The sequence below is a fragment of the Myotis nattereri genome (assembly GCF_964212035.1).
Source record: "Myotis nattereri genome assembly, chromosome: 18".
NCBI lineage: Eukaryota > Metazoa > Chordata > Mammalia > Chiroptera > Vespertilionidae > Myotis > Myotis nattereri.
In genome coordinates, this window is record NC_138093.1 from 1010084 (window position 1) to 1032951 (window position 22868).

At 61.8% G+C, this 22868-nt stretch overlaps 1 protein-coding gene across 1 annotated transcript in view; it reads left to right on the forward strand.

The window, feature by feature from the left end:
• Nucleotides 1-20968, forward strand: part of GPLD1 (glycosylphosphatidylinositol specific phospholipase D1) — a gene marked incomplete at its 5' end in the record, with an annotated part of 23923 nt that extends 2955 nt beyond the window's left edge. Inside the window, 23 exons of the mRNA XM_081113247.1 lie at nt 4429-4507; nt 4748-4845; nt 5470-5580; nt 6286-6334; nt 7680-7734; nt 9602-9709; nt 10748-10775; nt 10864-11003; nt 11657-11722; nt 12719-12839; nt 13264-13403; nt 13981-14167; nt 14388-14498; nt 15079-15153; nt 15228-15384; nt 16004-16145; nt 16962-17067; nt 17144-17237; nt 17339-17515; nt 18199-18359; nt 19874-19900; nt 20001-20051; nt 20513-20968. Coding sequence (XP_080969373.1) covers nt 4429-4507; nt 4748-4845; nt 5470-5580; nt 6286-6334; nt 7680-7734; nt 9602-9709; nt 10748-10775; nt 10864-11003; nt 11657-11722; nt 12719-12839; nt 13264-13403; nt 13981-14167; nt 14388-14498; nt 15079-15153; nt 15228-15384; nt 16004-16145; nt 16962-17067; nt 17144-17237; nt 17339-17515; nt 18199-18359; nt 19874-19900; nt 20001-20051; nt 20513-20647 — 2418 coding nt within the window. The 3' untranslated portion in view covers nt 20648-20968. The remainder of the gene's footprint in view (nt 1-4428; nt 4508-4747; nt 4846-5469; nt 5581-6285; nt 6335-7679; nt 7735-9601; nt 9710-10747; nt 10776-10863; nt 11004-11656; nt 11723-12718; nt 12840-13263; nt 13404-13980; nt 14168-14387; nt 14499-15078; nt 15154-15227; nt 15385-16003; nt 16146-16961; nt 17068-17143; nt 17238-17338; nt 17516-18198; nt 18360-19873; nt 19901-20000; nt 20052-20512) is intronic.
• Between the last annotated feature and the right edge of the window lie 1900 nt (nt 20969-22868).

Consider the following 22868-nt stretch of genomic DNA (forward strand, 5'->3'; position numbering starts at 1 on the left):
GACCTACGAACCAGGAGGTCACGGGTTCGACTCCCAGTCAGGAAACATGCCCGGGTTGAAGGCTCAATCCCCAGGAGGGGGCGTGCGGGAGGCAGCCAGTCAGTGACTCATTGTTGACGTTTCTCTCTCTCCCTCTCCCTTCTTCTCGGAAATCAACTAAATATATATTTTTATATGAAAGCAGGAGGGAGTTGGCCTCCGTAATGAATCGTACAGTTCTAGGAAAGTGAAATTGCTCAAACTATGGAAGTGTGCCGACAAGGACCCAACATCAATGGGAGTTTTCACGTTTTTAATCCTCAGAGCTCAGCAATTAGCAAGATGGATGAAATCCAAAATGCCAACAAAATCAGATCCTGGCTTGCCTTTCTTGAGCAGGTGCCAAGCAAAGGTCCTCACAGGGGAATACATGTTAACAACATGAGATAGATTAAGTATGTATAAACATGTTCACGTGGACGTAACTGAAGGCAGCTCCTAGCCTGCAACGTTGAAGATGTTTTACATAAGCGGAAGCTGTAACCTCACTTAGTGACTAGGGTGGAAGGTTTCATGAAGATGGCGGCTCACGTTCCCTCGCCTCACAGAGGGGCTGTGTGGAGGGCTGACGTGGGTGTGAGTCAGTGCGTCAGAGTCCGCCTCTTCCAGGGGTCTGAGTCCGTAAATCGCAGAGTCCTGGTCCCGGCTGCCTGTGTGGGCTGTGCCCGGCCGAGTCTCTTACGGCACCGATGTCTATAGCAGTGGCTGTTTTCTTGTATGAATTTAAAAATTGGATGTGGCCCTGGCCAGTGTGGCTCAGTGGATAGAGCGTCGGCCTGCAGACCAAAGGGTCCCGGGTTCGATTCCAGTCAAGGGCACATACCTCAGTTGCAGGCTCCTCCCCAGCCTGGGCCCTGGTTGGGGCTCATTCAGGAGGCAACCCATCGGTGTGTTTCTCTCACATCAGTGTTTCTCTCTCTCTCCCTCTCTCTTCCGCTCTCCCTAAACATCAATGGGAAATTATCCTCGGGTGAGGATTAACAACAACAAAAAAGAAAAACTGGAGGTGATTCCCAATAGAAATGAGGCATGAATCGCCCTCGAGCGTCTCTTCGGAGGAATGTTGACTCTAAGGAGGTCGGGTGTGGTGTCCCCTGTGGGCGTGCGGGTGGTGCAGGTGGCCTCTGAGACTGGTTGTCCGAGTAAAGTCGTCCCGCGATAAGGACACACCTGGGCTCCCTGCGGCTCAGCCCCGTGGGGCCGGCATCGCCTCTCCCGCTGGGTTATGCTGGGGGTGTGGCGAGGTAGGTTCTGGGACGGGCTGACTTCTGTCTGCTGAGCTCCTGCCAGGTGCCAGCCATGCTCGTCGCAGCACTGGTTTCCTCTCGTTCTCTCCATGGGCTGCAGGTGGATATCACTTACTTTCACACAGGAGGGGGCTGAGGCCTCAGCGGTTAGCTTAGCCCGGGGAGTGGAGCGGGTGAAGCAGGAAATGTAAATCATCATGTAGACGTGTAGTGCTGTCCTGGTATTTACATGAACTTATATTACATAAACAGTGCATGGCTCTAACTATGGCTGATGAAAATGACCAGTGAGAACAAACTTCATTTTCACTTCCCACTACCTTCACAGTTACAACCATCTCTCTATATAAAAGCCTAAGCGACCGTCTGACCGTTCGACTGGTAGCTATGATGCGCAATGACCACCAGGGGGCAGACGCTCAACACACAGGCATGGAGACATGGAACAGACTGATGAATCTTAGAGGGAAACAGGGGAGGGCAGGAAGAGATTAACCAAAGATCTTATATGCATACTAGAGGCCCAGTGCATGGATTCGTGCACCGGTGGGGTCCCTCAGCCTGGCCTGTGGGGATTGGGCCAAAACTGGCAGTCCAACATCCTTCGAGGGGTCCCAGATTGCAAGAGGGTTCAGGCCAGGCCAAGGGACCCCACCAGTGCACGAATCTGTGCACTGGGCCTCTAGTAAAATTATGTTTTCCGTTTCTTTTTAAATATATGTTTTTATTGATTTCAGATTGGAAGGGAGAGGGAGAGAGAAACATCAGTGATGAGAGAGAATCATGGATCGGCTGCCTCCTGCACAGCCCCTACTGGGGATCAAGCCCACAACCCAGGCCTGTGCCCTGACTGGGAATCCAACTGTGACCTCCTGGTTCATAGGCCGACGTTCATCAACTGAGCCACGCCAGTCGGTTATATTTTCCTTTTAAAATGAGTCTGGGCGTCTGTTTTCAGCATGTGGTTGAACTTGATTGATGTGTGTGTCTCTTTCTCAGGACACAGAGCTCTTGAATTTCTCCACCTTCAGGATGGAAGCATCAACTATAGACAGGTATCGTCGGATTTTTCTCTGATTCCAGGTGCCAAAGGTCCTTGCAGACTTAACCAGTAACTTTCAGAGCCTTTTCATATCTTTATGAGCCATTAGTAATATTTTGGGCTAAAAGGCACATTCCCTCGGCACTGGAAATCCCTGAGTGCCCGCGTGCCCGCCCCTCCCTTTTAACTCACAGAGGCCTTTTATAATGACACCCTCCGATCCCTTCCAAACACGGGGGGCTGATTTATTGTTTTATCTGCATATGTGGGTCCCTTGCAGATTCTCCTCCCTCCCACAGCCTGCTCTTGGGGGAGGGTGGAACGCGGCTCACTGGTCCAGTTGGTTCGAGGCTGCAGAGGGCGTGGGCAGGGGGCTGGCTGGCTGGCACACGGGCGGATCCCCACGGGCTGGGCTGCAACAGCTCGGCCAGCCTGCACGCTCCAGGTCCGCGTTGGGTTGGCTCTGGGTTGTCTTTTGGTGAAACATCCGGAGGCGCCTGCTCCTTAAAGACTGGCGCCGACCAAATGAATCGGGAGCAATGCCTAACGCGGAGAGACCGGGCACCCGTTGGCGAGACTGTGAGGACCACTGCGCCTCCCTCGTGCCCGCCCGCCCTGCCGCCCGCCCGCCCAGAACAGGTTTCACCTCCCGATTGTGAAAGTGGTAACTCCCTGCAGCAAAGGAACCCTCCGATGACAACGCTGACATTTTGCTTTATGTCTCCAGGCGTTTTCCTGCATTTATTGGTACTTTTCCCCCCAAAGTGACGACAGTCTCCACATTATTTTATAGCTTGCTCTTTGCATTTAAGGCGGCGGGCATCTTTCCATGTCACGGGAGGGCTGCGGAATAAGTTTTAGCAGTCACACGTTCTCCTGTTCCCCGGAGCGCAGCAGCACGTGTTCAGCCAGTTCCTTGCTTTACTCTTCATTTCGGGAAGTTGTGAAACCCGTGGCAGCTGGAACAGACAAGTCGCTCCCGAGTGCCCTCTGCCCGGGGCCCCAGTTGTTGGCGACGTCGTAGTTGCCTTTTCGCCCTCCCTCTGCACATTGATTTTTCCCACGTGGTCCTGATTGCCCTTTCACCCTTCGTGGTGTGATTCCCGGAAACGAGGCCGTTGCCCTGTGACCACAGCGTGATCCTCTCGTTCAGGAAACCGACGCTGACGTGACACTGCTGCCCGCACCCCGGCCTCCGTCCGGCTCCTCCGGGGCCTCAGGCACCCGTCGGGGTTCCCGGACCCGTCGGTGCTCAGGTGTGGGTTCCCAGCGACCCCCTCCAACCGGGGACAGGCCCGCCCTCGCCGTTAGCGACCTTGACTTTTGGAAAAGGGCAGTCCAGTAACGTTCAGCTCTGCCTGCCGGTTCCCTGTCATTAGGTTCTGCTGCGGGTATATTTTGGCAGAAACATGGTAACACATCGAAGTGATGCTAGATTCTTCTCATTGCATCGTATCGGCAGGCACACGGCGCTGACGTTCACCGTTTGGGGCAATCATTTTTGTTGCCATGGTTGCATTTTTAGTCCTAAATTTCCATTCGTCTGGCGAGGCTCAGTGGTTGAGCATCAACCTGTGAACCAAGAGGTCAGGGTTCAATTCCCGGTCAGGGCACAGGCCCGGGGTTACAGGCTCGATCCCCAGTGGGGGCCATGCAGGAGGCAGCTGGTCCATGATTCTCATCACTGATGTTTCTCTCTCTCCCTCTCCCTTCCTCTCTGAAATCAATAAAAAGTACTTTTTTTTTTTTTTAGAAAAGCAGGTGTCGTTAACCCTCCCGCAGCCACAGCACAGCCTTCCTCTGCAGCGCAGGCCGCGGGCGGACAGCCAGGCCCCCTGCTGTTCTCCGTCACTGCCTGTCACTGCGGCCTGAGCGCCTCGCACACCAGTCTGGGGGAGCCGGGGGCAAGGCCGCTCCGCGGGACGGAGATGAGGGGTGCCGTTCCCTTGGGGATGGGCTCTCCGTGAGGCTGTGTCCGCAGGCGAGAGCCGGGCTCTGCAGGCTGGGGAGTCGCGCTGGCCTCCACGTGAATTTCATTTTCCCTCCACCCGGTCCCGCCTCCATCTGCGGACCCTGCCCTGACCTCTGCTTCGCCCCCAGCTGCTGCTCGAGCACCGGGACGCGTACCAGGCCGGGGCCGTGTTTCCCGACGCCTTCTACCCGGGCATCTGCCAGAGAGGTGAGGGCCCCCCCACCTCACCCGCCGTCTCCCACCTGCCCTGGGCTGAGTTCAGAGTTGCGTTCCCGTGAGCTGAGGTCCCGTGAGCTGGGGTCCCTTGCCCTTCCCCTCTTCCTTGGGGCCCACAGGAGCGCCCACAGGCCTGGAGGGCAGGTGGAGGGAGGCGGTGCGGGGGGCGGGGTGGGGGAGGGGGCCTCCTGCTGCTCCAGGCAGGTCCTGAGCCCTGGCTCTGTCTGTCAGGGCGCTTTCACGAGGTGTCCGAGAGCACCCACTGGACCCCCTTCCTCAACGCCAGCGTCCACTACATCCGGGAGCGCTACCCCCCGCCCTGGGAGAAGGTGGGCCCTCGTCCTTGGCCTCCTTGCCCCCACCCCGCTCTGCCCTCAACGCCAAGCACGCCACCGGGGACCGGCAGGCGCTGGTTCACACGTGAAGTTATTTTGCGAGTTTGGGGCAGGTCACGGGGCCGTTTTGCTCCGACACTAAGTCATCGGGAAGCACCTGAAACACGGCACAGGTCCTCCGTGGTTTTGGTAACTAGACACGGACTTTTGTTGTTAATCCTCACCCGAGGATATTTTCCATTGGTTTTTAGGGAGTAGAAGGGAGAGGGAGAGATAGAAACATCACCGGTTGCCTCCTGCACGCACCCCGACCAGGGTCAGGGCACCTGCAACCAAGGTACGTGCCCTCGACCAGAATTGAACCCGGGACCCTTCAGTCTGTGGGCCGATGCGCTATCCACTGAGCACACCGTCCAGGGCTAGACATGGATTTTCCATTAAGCGTCAGTAACGGAAATGAATTCACATTTATTTTTATTTCTATTTAAATCTTTATTGTTGAAAGTATTACACATGTCCCCCCTCCCCCCATTGACCCCCTTGAGTTCACGCTTATTGAAACGCCCCACGGGGTGTCATGGAAGAGCCCAGGCTCAAGGCCGGTGTGTGTGCGGGCAGGACACGGAGAAGCTGGTGGCCTTCCTGTTCGGCATCACGTCCCACATGGTGGCCGACGTCAGCTGGCACAGCCTGGGCATCGAGCAGGGCTTCCTGAGGACCATGGCCGCCGTGAGTGCCGCCCGCCAGCCTTCCCGGGGACCCGCTTGGGGGGACACGAGGGGCCCCCCAGGGAAAGGGACACGTCCGGCGCTCACACAGCGGGAATAGGCTTCCTGCCCAAAGCGCAGTTAGTAGGTTTCCTCTTTTTAAAAAATGTATTTGTGCTGATTTCAGAGAGGAAGGGAGAGGGAGAGAGAGACACGGCAATGAGAGGGAGTCATGCATCGCTGCCTCCTGCACGCCCCCCACTGGGGATGAGCCCGCAACCCGGGCCTGTGCCCTGATGGGAATCAGACCGTGACCTCCGGTCCCTAGGTCGATGCTCACCCACAGAGCCTCGCCGGCCGGTTATTTTGGGCTTTTTTTCCTTTTTAGTTTCCTGAGTGGAAATGCCATTTCCCAGGGGCACTGTGGTCTCACCCGGGGCCTCAGCCTCCGGAGCCCCGTCCGTCAGTGCGGACAGGGCTCTGTGAGGCGGCGAGGACTCGGGGAGACGTGTGGCTGCCGTACAGGCGCACGCGTCCCCGCAGCTTCATCTGGCAGCTCAGCGGCCAGTGTGACTCCTCCAGCAGATCAGTGGGAACAAGGAGGAAAGCCCAGGGCTCCCCTGGACCCTGAGCCGCCGCCCGCACCCTCGGCAGCCGCCCGCCCGCCCGCCCGCGGGGAAGGAGCGGCCGCTCGGCGACGCCTGAGACATGGTTCTCTGCTCCTCAGATGGACTTTCACGGCTCCTACTCCGAGGCGCACCCGGCTGGAGATTTTGGTAGGTTTTCTCACTTGCCAAGGTTTCTTCTGCGGTAGATTTCATGTGTAATGAAACCACTATTTAAAAGTGTATTTTTAAATACGTTTTTATTGATTTCAGAGAGGAAGAGAGAGTTAGAAACATCAATGATGAGAGAGAATCATGGATCGGCTGCCTCCTGCACGCCCCCCACTGGGGATCGAGCCCACAACCCGGGCCTGTGCCCTGACTGGGAATTGAACCCCGACCTCCTGGTTCATAGGTGGACGCCCAACCACTGAGCCACGCCGGCCGGGCTGTGTGTGTGCGTGTGTGTGTGTGTGTGTGTATGTATATATGTTGTTTTTGTCATACCTTGCCAGCAGCACATACTGACTGCTTTCTGCTTTCATGTTGTGGTTTACCCAGCGCATGGGCACACCTCGTTTAACAGCCATGCACTTCCGAGCAGTTGTGTACATGTGTATTTAAAAAAAAAAAAAATCACATTTTATTGACTTGCGTTATAGTTTTAGAAACACTTTTCTTTTATATCAGATGGACGTTCATGACCTCGTGTCTGCTAACGCACCAGCTCTTAGTTGGTAGCTGCCCTCCCTTCTCTGTAGGCAATCACCTGTACATATCCACCGGGATGGTGAGCAGAGGCGTCTGAAGGAACGTCGTGGCCCGTCTTTCCTTAGCGCGAAAAGCACTTTGGTTATGGGGTCACTTTCCCCCTCAATTCATGCTTCACTCGCTAAGATTTTAAAAGATCAACTTCCATAGCCCTGACCGGTTTGGCTCAGTGGATAGAGCGTCAGCCTGCGGACTGAAGGGCCCCAGGTTCGATTCCGGTCAAGGGCATGTACCTTAGTTGTGGGCACATCCCCAGTAGGGGGTGTGCAGGAGGCAGCTGATCGATGTTTCTCGCTCATTGATATTTCTAACTCTCTATCCCCTCCCTTCCTCTCTGTAAAAAATCAATAAAATATATATTAAAAATAAATAAATAAAAAATTAAAAGATCAACTTCCATAAAGACATGCCTGCACCTAAAACAACAAACAAAAGCATCTAACAGCTGAGCGGACGCGTGTAACAGCTGAGCGGACGCGTGTAACAGCTGAGCAGAAGTGTGTAACAGCTGAGCGGACGCGTGTAACAGCTGAGCGGACGCGTGTAACAGCTGAGCGGACGTGTGTAACGGCTGAGCAGACGTGTGTAACGGCTGAGCAGACGTGTGTAACAGCTGAGCGGACGTGTGTAACAGCTGAGCGGACGCGTGTAACAGTGTCGAGCGCTCACAGTTCGGGTTGCGGGAGCCTGTGGGCAGCGCTGCCCCTGTGGTCTCTGACCCCTGTGTCGTGTTTTGCTCCCGCAGGCGGAGACGTGCTGAGCCAGTTCGAGTTCAACTTTAATTACCTCGCGCGGCACTGGTGAGAGCGGGAGCGGCAGACAGGCGCCGTGTACACGCGTCTACGGAGCGCGGCCCTGTCCCCCGGGAAGCGGAGCTCACCGTCCTCAGGCCTGTGCTGTGTGGATGCAGACAGCAGAGCTGCAGACCAGACGGCACAGGGCACAGCGGGCTCCTCACGGGTCTGAGGGTCGCAGCGAAGAGGAGAGAGTGCGCGTTCCCTGAGCGGCAGGGCGCCCTGTGCCGCGGCGGCCGGAAGGAGCCACCGTTTCCTTTTAACCGGTCTCCTCGCGGTCCCCGAGGGGATGGCTTAGAATCCCCCTGTGGGTGGTTTCGTTCCTCCTGGCCTTTTGCTGTCCATGTGCTTGAAAGGACGTTGTTAGGAGCATTCACGTTTCAAAACCTGGCCCCTTCCTGGTCCCTTCCTGGCCCCTGCCTGGCACCTGTCTGGCACCTGCCTGGCCCCTTCCTGGCCCCTGCCTGGCACCTGCCTGGCCCCTTCCTGGCACCTGCCTGGCCCCTGCCTGGCCCCTTCCTGGCACCTGCCTGGCCCCTGCCTGGCCCCTTCCTGGCCCCTTCCTGGCCCCTTCCTGGCCCCTGCCTGGCACCTGCCTGGCACCTGCCTGGCCCCTTCCTGGCCCCTTCCTGGCCCCTGCCTGGCACCTGCCTGGCCCCTTCCTGGCACCTGCCTGGCCCCTGCCTGGCCCCTGCCTGGCCCCTGCCTGGCACCTGCCTGGCACCTGCCTGGCCCCTGCCTGGCCCGCGGAGCCTGGGTCACGAAGCCGTGGCCTCCATCGCCCGTAACGCTGTTGCCCCTCCCCCCCCCACCCCCCCGGTAGCCTGACCGGTCACAAGGCTTTTTTCTCTGAATGTTTACGAAGCTGTCGGAGGTGGCGGAGTCTGTCCCCAGTCCCAGCCCTTGAGGGGGGAGGGCTGGGTAGGAAGGACGCCTGCAGACCAAAGAGAAGGGAGGCACGGGGTGGGGAGGGGGTCGGCGGGGAGGGGGGGCGTGGCAGATGTCCCGGCAGTGCCCGCCCTGTCCCTGGTCCAGCTGCCTCAGAACTAAGGGCGCCCAGAACCAGCGAGTCACTCAGGTGACCGGAGGCCCGCGGCGCCCAGGGAGAGGGGGGACACGGGGGCGTCCGCACCGCACTGCCGCCTCCCAGTGTCCATTGGTTTGGGGCCTTTGGAAATTTTTCACTTTCTTGCTTGCCCGGTGATTGACATAAGAAATTATTTTTGTTATTTTCAACAAAAACCTAGCCTTTTAGGCTATTTTTATTCGAAGGACCATCCTGGGTTCTTGTAAAAATAGAAACTGGGCCCCAACAGATTCTTTCTCACAGACACTGACGTCTGGAGAGCTAGGGCCTCGGGGAGGAAGCAGGGGGCGGGGGGTGGGGTGGGGCGGGGAGGAGGGGAGGGGCGCCCAGCACAGAGCGGAGGCGCTGCCCGTCCCCCCGGGAAACAGCTGGTGTCTGTGACCCGACCCAGTTCTCCCCCCTCCTCACGGGCCGGGGAGCCGGGGGTCGGGTGGCAGCCGTTGTCTTACAACAATGATCTTGAGACCATTTCAACTGAAAAGAGTAAAAAGGCTGCCCTGCTCCTGGGACTCTGAACCCACAAAACCAAACCCCCGCGCACCCGGGAGCCTCCCTCCGGGCTGTGCCTCAGACGTGTTAGGTGACGGCTGCTCCGCGGCACTGGGCCGGGCCCTGTGAGTGGAGGGCCGACAGCGGCCGCCGCCATGCGCCTGGGACCAGGCACTGCCCTGCAGGCCCTCTGGTGGCCCCGCACGGCAGGCGAGGGATGGCGGGCAGGTGGCGTCACCTCTGCTACCGCCTTCACCTTCCGAGTCCGCACTCGGCCCTGATCTGCCGCTCCCCCAGGTACGTGCCCGTCGAGGACCTGCTGGGCATCTACAGGAAGCTCTACGGCAAGGACGTCATCACCAAGCACGTCATCGTCGAGTGCACCTACCTTCAGTTCTTGGAGATGTAAGTGCGGCCGGAGAATCGCACAGGAGCGTGTCGCCGCCTCCTGGCCCACGTCCTGGTGACTCTGTGTCTGTCCTGGAGGCCCTGTGTCCGTCTGGGGGGCGCTGTGTCCATCTGCATGGTCCTGTGTCCGTCTGGGGGGCCCTGTGTCCATCCTGGTGGCCCTGTGTCCGTCTGGGGGACCCGTGTCCGTCTGGGGGCCCCGTGTCCGTCTGGGGGACCCTGTGTCCATCTGGGGGGCCCTGTGTCCATCCTGGTGGCTCTGTGTCCGTCTGGGGAGCCCTGTGTCCATCCTGGTGGCTCTGTGTCCGTCTGGGGGGCCCTGTGTCCATCCTGGTGGCCCTGTGTCCGTCTGGGGGGCCCTGTGTCCATCCTGGTGGCCCTGTGTCCGTCTGGGGGGCCCTGTGTCCATCCTGGTGGCCCTGTGTCTGTCTGGGGGACCCGTGTCCGTCTGGGGGCCCCGTGTCCGTCTGGGGGACCCTGTGTCCATCTGGGGGGCCCTGTGTCCATCCTGGTGGCTCTGTGTCCGTCTGGGGAGCCCTGTGTCCATCCTGGTGGCTCTGTGTCCGTCTGGGGGGCCCTGTGTCCATCCTGGTGGCCCTGTGTCCGTCTGGGGGGCCCTGTGTCCATCCTGGTGGCCCTGTGTCCGTCTGGGGGGCCCTGTGTCCATCCTGGTGGCCCTGTGTCCGTCTGGGGGACCCTGTGTCCGTCTGGGGGGCCCTGTGTCCATCCTGGTGGCTCTGTGTCCGTCTGGGGAGCCCTGTGTCCATCCTGGTGGCTCTGTGTCCGTCTGGGGGGCCCTGTGTCCATCCTGGTGGCCCTGTGTCCGTCTGGGGGGCCCTGTGTCCATCCTGGTGGCCCTGTGTCCGTCTGGGGGCCCTGTGTCCGTCCTGGTGGCTCGGTGTCTTCAGTGCGGGTTGGTGGGTGGATTTAGCTGGCCCTGGGCGCTCACACGATCGTTGATGCAGCTCTTTCTTCGTTATTTGCTTCGCTCTCGGTGGGGCCACAGCTCACGGCCACGCTCACTGTGTGTTGCAGGTACGGTGAGGTGCTGGCTGTCTCCAAGGTACAGCCTCCTTCCCCGGAACCGCCCCGCGAGAGGCTCCGTGGGCCCGGGCAGCGCCCGATGCCGTCTCCCCGCTGTGTCCCCCCAGCTCTACCCCACCTACTCCCGGAAGTCCCCGTTCCTGGTGGAGCAGTTCCAGGACTACTTCCTCGGGGGCCTGGACGACATGGCCTTCTGGTCCACCAACATCTACCGCCTCACCAGCCACATGCTGGCCCACGGGACCCGGTGAGCGGCCTGTCCTCCCCCACGCCCCGCCCCTGCGTCCCACAGCCCTCGAGGGTTCCTGTGAGCACACGCCTGCGCTCCCTGAGCTCCGCCTCCTCCTCCGTGAATGGCAGGCAGGGTCCCGCCGGGGCTGCTGGGAGAGGGGCGGAGGTGGCCCTGGTGGCCCGCCGCCTGGTGCGCACTCCTGCCTGGGCTCTGCTGCTGCTGTTGGAAGGGAGTTCAGTGTGACGGGTGGGGTTTGAACACGTGGCCACAGGGGGATGGCCTGCACGTGTCTGTTTTATAAAGTTCACGTGGCTCACATGGCTGAGCATCGACCTATGACCCAGGAGGTCACAGTTCGATTCCCGGTCAGGGCACAGGCCCGGGTTGCGGGCTCCATCCCCAGTGTGGGGCGTGCAGGAGGCAGCCAGCCCCTGATTCTCTCTCATCACTGATGTTTCTCTCCCTCTCCCTTCCTCTCTGAAATGAAACACAACAACAACAAAGATTTTAAAAAGCAGACTTAGCCCTCACGGGGTCTGAGCGGGCTCCTGGGCTCAGGGCAGCTCAGCGGTGCGGGGCAGGGCGGGCGGCTGGGCCTGGGTAGCTGTGGAGGGTCCTCAGTCGCTCCCCCGCCCCTGGAGGAGGCCTGACCCCGAGCTGCCCCGCAGGGACTGCAGCCTGCCCGAGAACCCGCTGTTCATCACCTGCGGCGGCCAGCGGACCGGCCCCCAGGGGTAAGTGTCCCAGCCTGGCTCCCAGCGACATGCTCACCGGGGTGTGCCCTCCCAGCCGGTGGGTTCAGAGCGGAATCACGGGACGGGCTGGGCACGAGTAGGCGCTCAGCGAGGCACACGCCAGCCTGCTGCTCCGTCACCATCACGTGGGAGCGAGTGGTGTTAGTGATGCCGCTTCTGCTGTCCTCACCCTTAACCTTGACCCAGGCCTCGGCCTTAACCTTGACCCAGGCCTCGACCTTAACCTTGACCCAGGCCTCACCCTTAACCTTGACCCAGGCCTCACCCTTAACCTTGACCCAGGCCTCACCCTTAACCTTGACCCAGGCCTCACCCTTAACCTTGACCCAGGCCTCACCCTGAGGGGCAGTGGCCAGTGAGGCCGTGTCGGAGGACGAGGCCGGGCCTGATCGGGTGTGGGACTGGGTGCCCAGGCTGCACGTTTCATTCAGGGCTGTGCAGTGAATAGTGCAGGTGACACATTCCTCCTCGTTGGGTGGGTCCATGGGCCCCAGGTGCTCGTCAGGGTCTGTGTTCCTGGGGCCACGTCGTTGTGCGTTTGGGGAACGAGGACATTAGACGTTGAAGCACGACACGGACGGTGGTGCCTTGTAAGGAACCGTGTAGCTTTAGGCAGGAACTCGAGCAGCACGGGGACGGGAGGGGGGACTGTCAGGGACTCCATGGCCCGTGTGGCTCAGTGGACAGCATGTCGGCCTGTGGACAGAAGGGTCCTGGGTTTGATTCGGGTCAAGGGCACGTACCTTGGTTGCAGGCTCCTCCCCGGCCCGGGCCCTGGTCAGGCCGCGGGCAGGAGGCAACCCATCGATGTGTCCCTCTCACATTGATATTTCTGTCTTCCCCTCTCCCTACAAATCAATGGGAAAATATCCTCGGGTGAGGATCAAAAAACAAACACAAAATGGGCTCTGAACCTGTGACTGAGGCGACGACATGCTTCAGCTCAGGGCGGTTCTGGTCTGTCCCGCTCTCCAGCTCCCAAGTGCAGAAAAGCGACGCCCACAGAAACCTGACTGCCTCCCTCCGCCAGGACGCCGGGAGGAACATAAACTACACGGCGAGGGGCGCCGTCTTCAGCGTGGACTCCTGGACCTCGGTGAGGAGTGTCCGCTCTGCGAGGAGAGGGGCCCCTGCGGGCCTGTCCCGCGGCGTCACGGACTGTGTGACGGACGCTCCCTGAGAGGCACTCGCGTGTGCCAGGCCCCAGGCCTCGGCCGCCAGTCTGGTCTGTGCCAGAGCCGCCGCGGGAGGGCGAGCCGCCGGCGGGAGGGCCGCTGGCTCGGGGGTAATGGTCAGAGGCCCCCAGCGGCTGCTCTGGGCTCCCTGGGCCCTCGTTTGGCCTCGGTCTCCCTTGTGTCCCCGAACTCGCGAGGGTCTGGCTAGCGCTTGGTCACTCCAGGCCTCTCCCGTCTGCGTCTGTGTCTGCAGGGCCCGCGTCAGGGACGGTCGGCCTCCCACGGGGGAGCTGCTTGTGCCCGGTTCACAGAAGGCCTCCCCCATCGCCACGACTCTCGTTGCAGGACTCGATGTCCTTCATGTACCAGACCCTGGAGAGGAACCTGCGGACGCTCTTCACGGGCAGCTCCCAGCGGCCGCGGAAGCACGTGTCCGGCCCCCTGGCGTCGTACTTCCTGTCCTGTCCCTACGCGAGGCTGGGCTGGTGGGTGTGCGTGTGTCTGGCTCCGTGTGCCTGTTCCTGTCGTTTGACCGATGGAGTGAGTGGCCCCTGTTGTCCGTCCATTCGTCATCATCAGCGTTACCTTGGTTGTGTGGTTGTAACGCTAAGATGTCTCCTTCACGTCGGTCAGGACGTGTGTGCCAACCTCGCGGAGTTGCCCCACCTGCAGGGCTGGAGCGCACGGGGTGCTGCCGGGGTCCTGTGCGCAGGGACAGGTGGCCGCAGGCTTGGGGAGTGACGGCGTTAGAAGGAGAAGCGCAGACAGTGGTGTGGTGACGGGAACAGTGTAGCTTTTATTTTTTTTAAAATATATATTTTTAATGATTTCAGAGAGGAAGGGAGAGGGAGAGAGAAACATCCATGATGAGAGAGAATCATGGATCAGCTGCCTCCTGCACGCCCCCCACTGGGGATCGAGCCTGCACCCCGGGCCTGAGCCCTGCCCGGGAATCCAACCCTGACCTCCTGGCTCAGAGGTCGCCGCTCAACCGCTGAGCCCACCGGCCAGGCAACAGCGTAGCTGGTAGCAGACACCAGGCGGGCTCTCTCGTCCCCACAGGGCGATGACCTCGGCCGACCTCAACCAGGACGGGCATGGCGACCTGGTGGTGGGCGCCCCGGGCTATAGCCGCCCCGGCCACATGCACGTGGGGCGCGTGTACCTCATTTACGGCAACGACCTGGGGCTGCCCCCCCTCGACCTGGACCTGGAGTCCGAGGCCCACGGGGTCCTGGAGGGCTCCCGGGTGAGGCGGCGTTCCCACAGGGGCGCCCGCTCCTCGGGCAAGTCCCGGGTGAGGGGTGGGTTTTTGGTTCGTTGGTGTTCACATGGGCCCCGGGGTTTCCAGACCTTTCCATCCCGGGCTCCCCATCTTCCTGTGTCGCGGGCGCTGCGTGTTGTGCGTGGGACGCGCGGCTGTCTCAGGGCTGCCTGAGCCGAGCTGAGCCCAGGACTCGCTGCCCCAGCCCGCAGGCCGCTTCGGCTCCGCCCTGGCCGTGCTGGACTTCAACAGGGACGGGCTGCCCGACCTGGCCGTGGGCGCCCCCTCCGCGGGCTCCGAGCAGCTCACCTACAAGGTCAGGCTGGGGGTGGGATAGGGGGTGGACAGAGGGGGGCCGAGCCGCTGGCAGCAGCAGACGGTCGGACAAGCCGGCCCAGCCTCTGGGTGGGTGACCTGGGGCGCCCCCTTCGGTCCCTGAGGAGGCCTCGGCCCCTGGCGCACCTGTTCCTGCCTCCTGGCCTCCTGCCTCCTGGCCTCCTGCCTCCTGGCCTCCTGCCTCCTGCCCCCAGCAAATGCTTTGCTCCCCGAGGTGCGGGGGGAGGTGGGAAGGTGACACAGTCCAGGCCATGGGGCTCCCGTCGGGCACAGACCCGGCCGGGCCAGGCTGCCGTCCTAACCGCTGGGCCTCGCACACGGGGGCAGGGTCATCGCATCCCACCAGGGACCCTGGGGCGGCAGAGCCAAGGCCACGCCCGCTCTGGGGCTGCAACAGCCTCGAGGCAGAGAAATGCCAGGCTGTCGGCGCCTCCCACCTGCCCCGGGAGCCAGCGGGGCCCAGGCCCGTGTCCGTCACGGGAGCCTGCCCGTGGGACGGACGGGACTGCCTGGTCCTCCCGCTCTCCCGACCTCACGGCCGCCCGGCCTGTCCTCGCCAGGGCGCGGTGTACGTCTACTTCGGCTCCAAGAGAGGAAAACTGTCCCAGGCCCCCGACGTCACCATCTCCTGCCAGGTACGTCCCCTCGGCCGGTGAGGCCTGGGGCTGGGCGTCCCCCCCAGGTGAGGACACGTGGCCTCCGTCCCCAGGACACGTACTGCAACCTGGGCTGGCGGCTCCTGGCGGCCGACGTGGACGGAGACGGCACGCCCGACCTGGTGCTCGGCTCCCCCTTCGCGCCGGGCGGCGGGAAGCAGCGGGGCATGGTGGCCGCCTTCCACTCGGACCCCGGCCGACGCCACGGAGGTAGTCCCTGCTCGGTCCCGGGCCTCTCCTCCTCACCCCACGTCCTCCCGCGTCAGTCCCGCAGCCGCCCCTTACAGGCGCTCGGGGAGGGTACGCGGCGTCCCCGAGGACAGGGAGCCCCGCCTCTGGGCCCAGGCCCCAGGGCCAGTGGCTGAGCCTGAGTCCCCCAGTGACGGAGCAGGGACACCGCGGGCGCCCGAGAAGCACTTCCTGCGGGACCTGCGAGTCCCTCTAACGTTGGGGCCTGGGACAGGGGTGGGGGTGTCCAAGAGCTCTGGGGAGAACCCGTCCGTCCATCGTTACCTACAGAGGGCCGCCTGTCCTCCTCCCTCCTGGCCTCCCTCCCTCCGGCCTCCCTCCCTCCCAGCCTCCCTCCCTCTGGCCTCCCTCCCTCCGGTCCTCCCTCCCTCCGGCCTCCCTCCCTCCCTCCAGGCCTCCTTCCTTCCCAGCCTCCCTCCTTCCTAGCCTCCCTCCCTCCCAGCCTCCCTCCCTCCGGTCCTCCCTCCCTCCCTCCAGGCCTCCTTCCTTCCCAGCCTCCCTCCCTCCTAGCCTCCCTCCCTCCTAGCCTCCCTCCCTCCCAGCCTCCTGGGTAAAGCCAGGGGGGCTGCCTGTCTTGCAGACCAGCTGAAGGTGGAGGCGGCCGACTGGCGGGTGGGGGGCGAGGAGGACTTCGCGTGGCTGGGCTACTCGCTCCACGCCGTCCGCCTGGACAACAGGACGCTGCTGCTGGCCGGGAGCCCCACCTGGAAGAACAGCAGCGGGTGAGCGGGCGCTGCTGGGCCCCTCGTCCCCTCCCCTCGTGGGCTCGGGAGACAGCTAAGTGCTCAGCCGGGGAGACGCGGAGGCTGGGCGAGGCCGCGGGTTCTCCGTAGCCATGAGAAGTGGTGCTCGGGGCCAGGGCTGCCCCTGTGAAGGGCCATGGCCTCCGGGCTCCGCGGGACTTGTCCTCTCGGCTCTGGGTGTTGCACTGCCGGGCTGGTGTCTCCAGGCCCCCCTCCCCATCACAGGCCCCTGGCCTGGCCTTCCGTCCCTGCCGTCTTCCTGTCCTTCCCTCCCACAGATGCCAGTCACGTGGCGTTAGGCCTGCCCACGCTGACCACCTCATTTATTTGTTTTGCTCATCCTCACCCGAGGACATTTCCCCACTGGTTTTTAGAGAGAGTGGAAGGGAGGGGGAGAGACAGCGACGCAGAGACACATCCATGTGCCTCCTGCACGCCCCCGACCAGGGCTGGGGCTGGAGCCGGCACCGACGGCCTCGTTTTAACAGAATCTTCTCCTTAAAGACTCTGCCTCCAAATCCCGTCACAGTCTGAGGGGCGGGGGCCAGGGCTTCAGCTGCGGATTTGGGGGACAGGTCAGCCCGTACTGGCGGGCACCCCTGTCCTTGCTGTCAGTCGGGCAGAGGGTGGGCCTGGTATCGGAGGGTCCCAACACCGGGCCTCCCTCCCTGACGCCCGCTCTGTGCCCGTGGTCACCCAGACGGACCCAGGTGCGCAGGGGGGACCTGGCGGGGGACCTGAGCACCAGGCCAGCTCCCGCCCCGGGCCCCCTGTGCCCCGTGTGCTCCCTTCCAGTCTGGGCCAGTTGTTCCACTCGCGGGACGAGAAGCAGAGCCTGGGCCGGGTGGACGGCTACTTCCCGCCCGGCCGCCAGAGCGCGTTCTCCATCTCGGGGGACAAGGTAGGGCGCCCTCGCCCAGGACGGGCGCCGCGGGGAACGTCGTCCCAGCCGGCCTTTGACTCGTGACCCTCCACAGGCCATGGGGAAGCTGGGCACCTCCCTGTCCAGTGGCCACGTGATGGTGAACGGGGCGCGGACGCCGGTGCTGCTGGTGGGCGCCCCCACGCACGGTAGGTCCCGCGGACAGGAGCCGACGCCGGCTAGGAGTCCGCTCGGCGCGCGACGTCCTGTGCCGTGTCGAGCCCGGCCCTGACGGTGTGGTTCGTTCCAGACGACGTGTCGAAGATGGCCTTCCTGACCATGACCTTGCACCAGGGCGGGGCCGCCCGCATGTACCGGCTGAGCCCGGCCGCCCGGCCCGCCCTGCTCAGCACCTTCAGCGGAGACCGCCGCTTCTCCCGCTTCGGGGGCGCCCTGCACCTGAGCGACCTGGACGGTGACGGCTTAGGTAGCCTCCTTCCCAGCACGGCCCCTCCCCCCGACCCCTGGCGGCCCGGCCGTTAGGTCCGAGTCAGGTTCAACCAGCACCAGGTGTACAGGGGGAGCTGCACTTTTTCAATGAGCGAGAATCGCGCCCCAGATAAACCAGTGGCTACGACACTGCCACCGCGCAAAGCTGCAGCTGTACCTTTAAAAACACACACACATATTTTTATTGATTTCAGAGGAAGGGAGAGGGAGAGAGAGAGATAGAAACACCAATGATGAGACAGAATCGCTGATCGGCTGCCTGCACGCCCCACACTGGGGATGGAGCCTGCAACCTGGGCCTGTGCCCTGACCGGGAGCTGAACACTGACCTGGTTCATAGGTCGACGCTCAGCCCCTGAGCCACGCCGGCCGGGCTGGGCTGTACTTTTTTATATGTACGTGTGTATTTGTATTGATTCCAGAGAGGAAGGGGGAGGGGGAGAGAGAAACATCAGTGAGAGTGAGCTGTCCCGTTGGAAGGTGGTGGCGGGTGATGTCAGAGCCACACGTCAGTGTTGAATGATCAGCAGGAAGCCGGGGTCTTGGCTGCGGGAAGGCGGCCTGGGCGCCTGTGGGAGGCGGGCGGGCGGGCGGTCGGCCAGGAGCAGGGGCAGTGGGGGGCCGGGGAGTGGGCGCTTCCCGCTGGTCTCACCGTCACAGACGAGGTCCTCATGGCCGCCCCCCTGAGGATCGCGGACATGACCTCGGGGCTCATCGGGGGAGAGGACGGCCGCGTCTACGTCTACAACGGCAGGCGCACCTTCTTCGGCGACATGACGGGCAAATGCAAGTCCTGGACGTCCCCGTGTCCAGAGGAGAAGGTAGGGTTCTCGGGCAGAGCGCGGCCCGGGTCCCAGGCGGCTCTGCGGCCTTGCGGGGTCGCGTCCACCCTGGCACACACCGTCTTTACCGGAACCGAGTTCTGGTCAGGACACAGCCCTCGGCTGCGTTTTAAAGGCCCAGCCGCCTAGTTCTTGCCCTGCAGCTCGCCACCGGGACCTGGTGCCCCGTGAGCTCTGGCTCCGCCCACTGCGCCCGTTCCCCCCCTGCGTCCTGGTCCCCCGCCTCGTTTCCTGGGCCTACAGCTCCTGGCCATACTTATTTTCCAATTTAAAAGTTATTTTTTAACTTGAAAAAGTTAATGAAAGTTTATTGTAAAAATTTACACAAAATGGTACAAAGAAAAATGAAAGACCATCTACCTCGAATTCCACTCTGCAGAGATAAGGCCTGCGAACCTTCTAGGATTTTTCCCTAGAACTTGATGATACATCGAATCCGCATCAAAGCTACTGGGTTGGTGTCAGGCCCCTTTATGTGGAGAAAGGAGACCAGGGAGGCTCCCGGCACCTGCGGGGAGCCCAGAGCAGATAGGAGCACAGCCCTCCCCCGCCGGTCACACTGTGCGCATCTCCCCCGCAGGCCACACTGCGCACATCTCCCCCTGCCAGCCACACTGCGCGCATCTCCCCTGCCACACTGCGCGCATCTCCCCTGCCACACTGTGCGCATCTCCCCTGCCGGCCACACTGTGCGCATCTCCACCCGCCAGCCACACTGTGCGCATCTCCACCCGCCGGCCACACTGTGCGCATCTCCCCTGCCAGCCACACTGCGCGCATCTCCCCCACCAGCCACACTGCGCGCATCTCCCCTGCCGGCCACACTGCGCGCATCTTCACCCGCCAGCCACACTGCGCGCATCTCCACCCACCAGCCACACTGCGCGCATCTCCCCCGCCGGCCCCACTGCGTGCATCTCCCTTGCTGGCCACACTGTGCTCCGCACCACACACAGCGCTGCCCCGTGTTTGCTTTACCTGCCAACGTGCAACACGTTCCAGTGCCTCCCCAGCGTCTCATTTATGTTTAGCAGTTGTCGCGTATTTTATCTGTAGGCGAGCTGTAGTTCATTTAGCCACTGTTATATGTAATATTCACATATAGACACTTTTACGCACGTATTTTTCTTTTATTAAGTATATTTTTATTGATTTCAGAGAGGGAGGGAGAGGAAGAGAGAGATAGAAACATCAATGAAGAAAGAGAATCATGGATCGGCTGCCTCCTCTGCACACCCCCCTTGGGGATGGAGCCTGAAACCCGGGCATGTGCCCTGACCGGGAATGGAACCGTGACCTCCTGGTTCATCGATCACGCCAGCTGGGCCACATGTGTTTTTTCTGGCCTGAATTCCTCTCAGGGGAATTCCTGGTGTCGGAGAGCACGTGCATCTTAAGGCTCCTGCAGACGGGGAGGCGGGGCTCAGGGAGAACTGGCCGAAAACCCCACTTGAACGTAGGAACTGAGCCCCCTCCCTCACCGTGTCTTTCAGGCCCAGCACGTCCTGATTTCCCCGGAAGTAAGTACCGCGGGAGTGAGGGGGGCTGCGGGGCCCCTGCCCCTCCTGGGAGCTGTCCGCGTGGCGAGTCTCCCAGGGCCTGTCACCGCTCTCTCCGCAGGCGAGCTCGCGGTTCGGGAGTGGCCTGGTCACCGTGCCATCCCAGGACAAGGTGGGGCCAGGGCTGGGCTCTGGCATGCTGTCCCCGGGCTGGGGTTTGGGGGGGGGCCTCATTCAGACGGGTTGTTTTCACTTGGGAAAGAGAGGAACACCCCTCACCACACACACACCCCCATGGGAGAGGTCCCCGAGGACAGGTGGGCTCACAGCTCTGTCCCTTCGGGGCCCGGGGAGCACGGGGCTGAGGACAGGGAGCCAGAACCAGGCGAGGCCCCACCTGAGCTGTTTCTGCTGCCTCTGGTGGGCTGGGACGGGCACGGGCGTGGGTGAGGAGCGGGCCCTCTGGTGGGCTGGGACGGGCACGGGCGTGGGTGAGGAGCGGGCCCTCTGGTGGGCTGGGACGGGCACGGGCGTGGGTGAGGAGCGGGCCCTCTGGGCCCCAGGCGGGCAAGACAGCCGAGGTCCCGGCCCATGTCTCCAGGTCCTCTGATGACTAACGCTCTGTCTCTCCAGAACCAAGTGGTCGTGGCCGCGGAAAGGAGCTCTCTGGGAGCCCGACTGGCCGGGGCGCTTCACGTCTACAGCCTGGACTCAGACTGGAGCCCTGCCCGTGTGCCCGCCGCCCCCGCGGACACCGGGAGAACCTGATGGAAGGAGGCGAGGCTCCTGGGAGTGGAGACACGCGCAGCCAGACTGTCTGGAAACGAAACAGTGCGTCCGACTGCGCCACAAGCACGCGGCATCGTGGGCACCGGCCGCTCTCCTGCCTAAGTTAACCCCTAAGACAGCACGTGGACACCGTCGCGCGGGAAACTAACACCCGCGGCCGACGAATTAAATGCTCACGGCGTGATTCTGAATGGAAATACCGTCTAGAGTTCTAGTCTCATTAACACACACCTGAACCTATAAGTTTAACTCAAAATTACCTTTATTTCAAGATCTCAGAACACATTCCCATATGTTGGCAGTTGTTGGTTTACGTGTTTTTTGCAACGTTTGTCTATGCGACAACTTTCTTCAGAGCGAAGGGGCGGGAACGCTTGGTGCCTAACAGACCAGCTCTGATGGGAAGAGTGGGGTGAACGCGGGCTCCACCCATTAGACCTCCTCCTCGGGGTCACACAGGTAAACCCGAAACTGAGCTGGGATTTAAACATGGCAGTTCCCCAAAGGAGGCTGCACAGCTCTGGGGGCCTCAGCAGGACAGCCTCTCGGGGGCTCTGTGGGGCTGTGGCCTGTGCAGCGGGGGGAGGGGGTGGAGCTCCCTCAGAGGCCGGCCTCCCGACGGCGGCCCGCGGTCCTGGCACCGCGGGTCCTGGCACCACGGGTCCTGGCACGGGAGCTCGGTGAGCGGCGCAGCCTGCTCACTGCCTCACGCTGCCGAGCATTTGGTGCTCTAGCACCTACTTCCAAAGAATTGTTTGCGCTCAGTCCATTTCAACTCAAAACTGAAAACCGCTGAGCGCTGTGCGTGTGGGCACAGGCTGTCCCTGCTGGGAGATGTCGGTGTAAGGGGCCCCGCTGTCTCTGCGCTGGGCTGACACCCGGACCCTGCTCATCGCCCACCAGGAGGCCCCTTTACCAGCCGAGGTAGGTGCACTATTTCCCTTTTATCCGCGGACACGACTCTCCCCAAAGCCACAAGCGCACACCAGAAAGCAACACCAATCGATTCTACGCCTGGTCAAACGGAACTCTGCTCTCTGGGCGACCCACTCCTGTCACAATTGAGGGTTCTGACCCGTTTTACAAGAACAGGACCAAACCCGGCACAGGGAGCCCTGCCACGGGGACTGCACGTGGCCCTGCTGACCGAGGGCTTTCAGCCACGGCAGAGCGTGGAGCGCAAGAAACTTCACCTGTGCCCTTCACATCAGCCGGGGTAGCAGTTTTCTTCCGATCGCCAAGCCCCGTACAGGGGCCTGGCCACCGCCTCCCAGTGTCCTCTGGAGCCGGGCCCAGCACGGGGTGCCTTTGTGACGCCTGCCCGTGCTGCCTGCAGGGCTGCTCTGGATGAGCGGTATGGTTAGGGCTAGGGCAAGGCTATGACTAGGCTCAGGGCTAAGGTTAAGGGATATGGTTAGGGCTAGGGCAAGGCTATGACTAGGCTCAGGGCTAGGGTTAAGGGGTATGGTTAGGGCTAGGGCAAGGCTATGACTAGGCTCAGGGCTAGGGTTAAGGGGTATGGTTAGGGCTAGGGCAAGGCTATGATTAGGCACAGGGCTAGAGTTAAGGGGTATGGTTAGGGCAAGGGCAAGGGCAAGGCTATGACTAGGCTCAGGGCTGGGGTTAAGGGATATGGTTAGGGCTAGGGCAAGGCTATGACTAGGCTCAGGGCTAGGGTTAAGGGGTATGGTTAGGGCTAGGGCAAGGCTATGATTAGGCACAGGGCTAGAGTTAAGGGGTATGGTTAGGGCAAGGGCAAGGGCAAGGCTATGACTAGGCTCAGGGCTGGGGTTAAGGGATATGGTTAGGGCTAGGGCAAGGCTATGAATAGGCTCAGGGCTAGGGTTAAGGGGTATGGTTAGGGCTAGGACAAGTCTATGGTCAGGCTTAGGGCTGGGGTGAGGGTTAAGGGAATGGTTAAGGCACAAGGAGCTGAGCAGCTCAGAGACGGCCCGGCACAGGGGTGCTGGTGGAGAAGAGGGTGAAGCCTGTGACTGTTTTGAGGGACACAGGAGGGGCCAGCTGAGCCCGCCCTGGGGATCTGGTCTCCCTGGCCCCCAGAAGATCGGGGGTTGTGGCTTATGCTGGCCCCCAGAAGATCAGGGGTTGTGCCCTAGGAAGTGCGTTTTAAACACCCACCCAGGTAGGTGAGCAGGTCCCGGGAATCGCTGAAAACATGGGGGCCTGGGAAGGCTGGAGC